Here is a 6,481-nt window from a genome sequence, read left to right as displayed (position 1 = left end):
AGGCTGTTGTTGTTTAGTAGCTCAGTCGTGTCTGACTCTTTGCAACCCCATGGACTGTAGCCCGCCAGGCTCATCTGTCCTTGGGATTTCCCAGGCAAAAATACTGGAGTGGGTTACCATTTCCTTCTCCAAGGGATCTTCCCAACACAGGGATCAAACTGCGCCTCCTGCATTGGCAGGCGGATTCTTTACTGCTGAGCCACCAGAGAAGCTGGTGAGGCTCTACCCAGACCCATTAAGTCAGAAGCTGTAGGGGTGTAACCAAGGCATTAGTATCTACAAAGTGTTCCGGGTGATTTCAGTGTACAAAGTTGGGAACCAGAGGAAGAAATGATTATCCTAAATATCTTGTCAGATATGGGGCTGACAAGAGCTTCTGGGCACTTACACGGGCCACTTGAAAACTGTCCATGAGTTTATGAAATGTCTCCCCTCCCGGAAAGAATAAGACAAGTGCTACAGTCTTGGTTTATCATGCTGCGGTTTGAATCAGTAAACATGTGTTCCTAATACGCCTGATTGGTTTAATTATACACAAATATGTGTGGTTTATTTTATATTGCAGAAAGCTGCAGATGTGAAGTTTTAATTATCACGTCATATGGCAATTTAGTTCAAGATGGATAGTTCAAATACAGGTTGTAAGGAAAGACACCGAAGAGTAGGCTTGGAAAATGAGATTTGGGGGTTGTGCAACACAATTGGCTTCTGAACCCACTATTGAATTCAGAATACTGAATGCTCTGTGGGAAATACGTCCCTTCAAAAACTACTTGCCTAAATACATAGATCATGAATGCACTGTAATAGTGGTTGAGAGCTAAAATTCAGGGTTTTTTTGATCACTCCAGTGAGGAAAGAGGAAACACTTAGGAAGGGATGGAGGGTCAAGAAATTTTTAGAGCATAGAACTCTCAAGAAATGGTAGACTTTAGTGAGGTCATATAGTGCGTTTTGAGTGGTCAGGAACAAAATAAAAATAATAGTAGACAGGCTTTCCTACAGGTCAGTTTGTACTGTACATGTATAAGGTGTCTCTCCATTTAATCCTCGCTTACTAGGGAGGTACTGTGACTATGCCCTTTTCCTGATGAGGAACCTGGGGAGACTGAAAGAGCTGATGCTTCCCAGCTGCTCGGCACCAGAGCTGGCACACGGCAAACACCTAGTGGGGTAGCTCCTGATTTTCAGATGGTCGAATCATAGAATATTAAGAGTTGGAAGATATTTTAGAGACCATTAGTGGGACTCATTTTGTTTCTTAAAAAGAAACTACACAAATAGAACTGTAACCGGAGGGGAGTTCAGTATTCGGGGCCTGCTTTTGATTCCAGTGACTCAGGTGAAGCCAGAGGAAATGGACCTTTCACTTGACCTAGGAAAAGATTTCTATAACTGATAACAAAATCTAAGTGCCGCTTTTAAATATGGTGTCATATAAGCTATATTGCCTCATCTTTATCATGTAGTTTAAGAATTGTTCCTGCAGTTTAGGCACAATGAGGGAAGAGGCACAGGGGAAGCGAGGGAACTACAGTCACTTGGATCAAACTTCCAGGTGTTTCAGCTTGTCTGTGATTCAAGGTAACGGCTTTGATGAACTTATTTTCCCTCTAAACAACAACGGAGAAGGCAATGGCAACTCACTCCAGTACTCTTGCCTGGAAAATCCCATGGACGGAGGAGCCTGGTAGGCTGCAGTCCATGGGGTTACGAAGAGTTGGACACAACTGAGCGACTTCACTTTCACTTTTCACTTTCATGCATTGGAGAAGGAAATGGCAACCCATTCCAGTGTTCTTGCCTGAAGAATCCCAGAGACGGCGGAGCCTGGTGGGCTGCCGTCTATAGGGTCGCACAGAGTCGGACACAACTGAAGCAACTTAGCAGCAGCAGCAGCTAAACAACAATAATATGTTTAAAAATTCTGAATACACTATTTTCAAAAATGTAAAAATAAGCCATCTTTAAGCAAACTCTCTACAGAAAGATAATACCTGAGAAATGGGGTTTAGCAAACATTTTTCCATAAGGGGCTAGAGAGTAATATTTTTAGACTTCGTGAGACATATACTTTCTGTTCCAACTACTCAACTCTGCCATTATAATGTGAAAGCAGCAATAGGCAATATGTAAATGGATGATTGTAGCTATATTTCAATAAAACTTTATTTTAAAGATATTTATTTCCTTATTATTTATTTGGCTCTGCAGGATGTTAGTTGCGGCATGTAGGATCTAGTTTCCTGATCAGGGATTGAACCTGGACCACCAGGGAAGTCCCCTAGTAAAACTTTATTTGCATAACCTGTTGGTGGGCTGGGCTTGGCCGATGGTTTGCTGATCCCCGCCTTAGAATAAGCCTTGCAAATTCCATTGCCTACACTAAATCCGGTTGTGGGGTCCCCGACAAGTTAGTAGGCACATTTTCCACTCAGCCCTGGCTGAGGGTGGTCACACAGATGTGCGCGCAGCATGACCAGACACTTCTGCTTTTTCAAAACAGCTGGAAACATGTATTTTTATGTGAGAGTTTCCGATTTTCTTAAATGTGGCAGTTCATTCAGACAACCACCACCCTGGGTACCCAGTGGAACCACTTGGCAGACTGCATCTGGCAATGTCACACAGCTTGTGCTCAGAGCAATTTTTAAAATTAACCAATGTGTTCAAGATAACAGATGTGGATTTTTCTACCGTTATCCTTTTTGTCTGTTTTAATCGAATAAGTTTGACATGCAACATCGTATAAGAGTAAGGTATACAGGCTGTTACTTTAATACACTTATATGTTGTAATATGATTGCCAGCATCTTGATATTTTTCACATTACATAATGATGGTACTCTACTATTGTCTCTATTCATTACCCTATGAGTTAGATCTCTATGGCTTATTTAGTACTTGTTATCATTATCCTTCCTAATATAAGAAGACTCTTAACAGAGCACTGATCAGTGGCAGTTCTTTATGTATATTAGTTTATGAATTCTCACAATCACCTATGCACCTTAGGCTACGAGAGGGTAAGTAGCTTGCCCAAGGTCACACAGCTAACGTGGCACAGCTGGAATTTGAATGTGGCAGCATGAATGCGGCGTGGCATCTATGCATGAGACTACTGTGCTATCCCTGCCTTCCTTCTGTGGCTACTGTTCTCTTTTCACCCGGAACTAAGCTTCAGCAACAGTGATAGAGACAGAAAGACTCTTATTCTCTCTCTTCTATCTGGACTCAGGGTTCAAGGTCTTCCCTTCCAAGTCAACTTATGCTTTCTGTTCTGGAGACTTGTGGCTCTGGGGAAATGTCATGTCTGAGATGCCTTCCTTGGTGGCCTCAGAGGCACACACCCAGCAAGTGTCAACACAGAGGTTTGGGTCCCATTTGTATTTTATTAATATTATAATTATTTTTCTGTAAAGTAAATCTTTTTCTGCTCTGGTATTTGCATTAATTCGCCATACAATATTTGGTTTAGTTATTCACCTTGCTTTTCTAATTTCTCTTAGTAAGCTCCAAGCAAATGACTTCAGACATGTACGGAAAGATTTTTTTCCTTAAAGTCATAGTACTGAATTTAGGGAAAGGAAAGAGATGAAAAATTGCTTTGACAAGACAGTAAGAATTCATATCTAACTTTGATGAGTGGAATGCACACTGCTTTTGAGAGAGAGGTGTAAATTTATCTGTTCTCTAGGAAACTTAAAAGAAATTGTATCATTTTTCTGAAATGCAACTACAAGTTTTACTGTTGATTTTTGAAAATGCTCGGTAATTTCAACTGCAACAGAAATGCAGAAGGCAAAATAAAATATAGTCCCCCTTTTTAAAAAATGCAAATACCTCTGGGAGGCCAGTGGAACTATCAGTCATACATAATTCAGTGTGCAATACTTGATTCAGCAAGGCTTTCCTTCTAAAGCCCAGGGAAGCCAGATTGTACTGGGAAAGGAGAATAGACAGTTTTGGAATTCCAGGGTCATGTGAGGCTTATGGCAAGCAGGGAGTGTGGCTTTACGATAAAAACAAGGCTTTCCTGGAACTGTCCCAGTTTTAAAACTGAAAGTCCCGTGTCGCAGCAACCCTCTCAGTCCTGGGCAAACTGGGACACACTGGTGACCCTAAAAGATGATTTCCTGCCTAGCCGTGTGATCCCACGCTCTCCCCTCCCCACAGCTAAGCCTTCCTCACCTCGACTTGCAGGTGTGGCCCCCAGGCTCTAAATAGCCTCCTTCATTGTTCTCTAGATTTCCTCGGTCACAAGGATCACCAGGATGCTTATAAAAACACATATTCCCAAGCTTCACTTGCTTGCGGTAGGCCTTGGGAATCCATGAGTTCACCAAGAATGCAGGGGAGAAGTTTGGCAGACAAGCCCTGGATAGCCCAAATTCAGGGGCGATTCAAGGACTTCTGGTCCAATAACCAGGAGACTCAGCAGTGATGCCTAAGTTCTGTGGTCTGACTTAGACTGTAGCCCACTGCGAGCATCTAGGTTTCCAGAAGACTTTGCACTCACAAAGATTAGGGACTGTCTGAATCCTTTGTTCAAAGGCTGACCTTTCCCATCAGCAGACAGAGGTCTCAGTGGCTCCCTGCCTTTCTGAATGTCTTAAAGAGCTTGTTCTGGTTAGTCCACTTTTCTGACTCTGTACTCTGACATCACCTGCCCGCCCAGAAGGTGACCTCTTGCCTGTCACCAGCTTCTGTAGCATAACGTCCACCTCTACCTGCAGGAGCAACCCCTCTCCCATAGACTGCATTTAACCCTCTTCTGTCCAGATGTTTTAAGAGATTCACCAGCATAAGAAGAATGCAAAAGGCAGGGATACTTCTGAAGCGGAGGTGGGGGGAGGTGGTGAGCCCCTGAACTGACTGCTGAGGTTGAATTCCAGTTGTGTGACCTCGGGCCTCGGTTCTTCATCTGTAAAATGGGGTCACTAGCAGTGCTGTATGACGTCATCACATCGTTGGCAGGGTTCAATGACAAGATATCTGTAAAGCCGTTAGCACTGTTTCTAACATATACAGAACTCTCTGTAAATGTTAACTGTCACCCTCGATGTTATTATCCCCAATGCTATCACCACAATGATTGTTGCAATGATGATTTTCACCAGGAAGTAGGCGAAAGGCACAGAAGATAAGGTAAGGTAGGAAGAAATCCTTTATCTTTCTAAAGAATTGTCAATGGCTTCCTCTGTACCTTGGAATTTTAAAGACACACTCTCCCTCTTCTTCATCTCCAACCAACTTATCAACACAAAAGATTATCGTCATGTTTTTAACATAAACATCAGGATCTATGATCTTCCATTCAGTGGCAAGGAGTTAATACCCAAACCCTTCTAGAAAACTCTGGCTATATTATTATTATTATTATACATTTGACCTCTTCTTAGAGGACCAAGAATTGGAGCTAAGATTATTAGGTTCAGTAAAGATATATTGGACGTATGAAAGCTTTGGTGGCCTGCTCTATGAATGTGGCCCTCTTTTGTACTATAAAGTCCCAGCACCCAAATCACATTTGAGATTTAAGGATATAACAGCTGCTACCCAACCACCAAATATATCATGTTTTGCCCCAAGTCAGCGCATTGGAGTACTCTTCAAAGGGAAATACATTTACATGAATCAATTTTATCTTTCCTATCAAAGAAAGCCAATCAGATTATTTCAGCCCAGGGACTCTATTATTAGAGGAATAATTTTGCCTTCTTGCCCTTGCTCATTGATGAGCGAGATTCATCTTATTTATAATACTCACATGAAAGGCAAGACCCCCAGCAGATGAAAGAAAGCCAGTTGCCTCAGCAGAACACTTCAGAAGCACACTCTCATGAGCTGACAATGGGGCTGGTTTTCCAAGGTCTCTCCGGATGGAAGTGCTGGAGCAGGGGAGGGTCAATTGCACTGTTAATTCAAGAACCGCTGAGTGCTCCAAAGTGTGGTTTTAGCCATACACATTCTCGACCCTTGGACTCTCGCATTGCTGAGATCTGCATCAACAGCTCGTGTTTCCAGGGCTGGGAGAAGCATTCTGATAACAAGCTTTACGGGCTTCCCATCACAGCCAGTGTAGCACAGGTACTGTGAATTCAGAAGGTCTGGACCAAATATGCCTCCTGCCGTACCAATTATCAAAGGAGCCTGTGGCCATCAAGCCACCAGCCTCTGCAGCCCCCAACTGTGTACCCTGAGGATTCAGAATGGAAAAAAACCAGGAAACTGGCCCTAAACAGTGAAGGTGCCTAACAAAGGAATCACTTCCATGTGCCCAGACTATTGCATCTTCCTCCATATCATCTTGAGATATCTGATTTCTTTAACAGTAATCTTCTGATGTTCTGACTACCTGGTTTTTGCTGCAAAACTCCAAGTATCCTGACTTGTCCCTTACCTCTTTGGAGCAGTCCCTTGGAGCTATCTGAGAGGCTACCTCCTGGGCGCAAGTCCTCAGAAAGGCCACTGAATAAAA

The 6,481-nt window shown here is 42.9% G+C and overlaps 1 protein-coding gene across 1 annotated transcript in view; it reads right to left on the bottom strand.

Annotated features, from left to right (window-relative positions):
* The window catches only part of DTNBP1 (dystrobrevin binding protein 1), a 293,153-nt gene extending 287,213 nt beyond the window's left edge, over positions 1-5,940 (bottom strand). The window contains exon 1 of the mRNA XM_060402979.1: positions 5,771-5,940. Within this exon, the coding sequence (XP_060258962.1) occupies positions 5,771-5,772 (2 nt within the window). The 5' untranslated portion in view covers positions 5,773-5,940. The remainder of the gene's footprint in view (positions 1-5,770) is intronic.
* Between the last annotated feature and the right edge of the window lie 541 nt (positions 5,941-6,481).

This window comes from Ovis aries, chromosome 20 (assembly GCF_016772045.2).
Source record: "Ovis aries strain OAR_USU_Benz2616 breed Rambouillet chromosome 20, ARS-UI_Ramb_v3.0, whole genome shotgun sequence".
NCBI classification, from domain to species: domain Eukaryota; kingdom Metazoa; phylum Chordata; class Mammalia; order Artiodactyla; family Bovidae; genus Ovis; species Ovis aries.
Note: the sequence above shows the minus strand (reverse complement) of the source record. Positions and strands in the feature narration are given on the sequence as shown.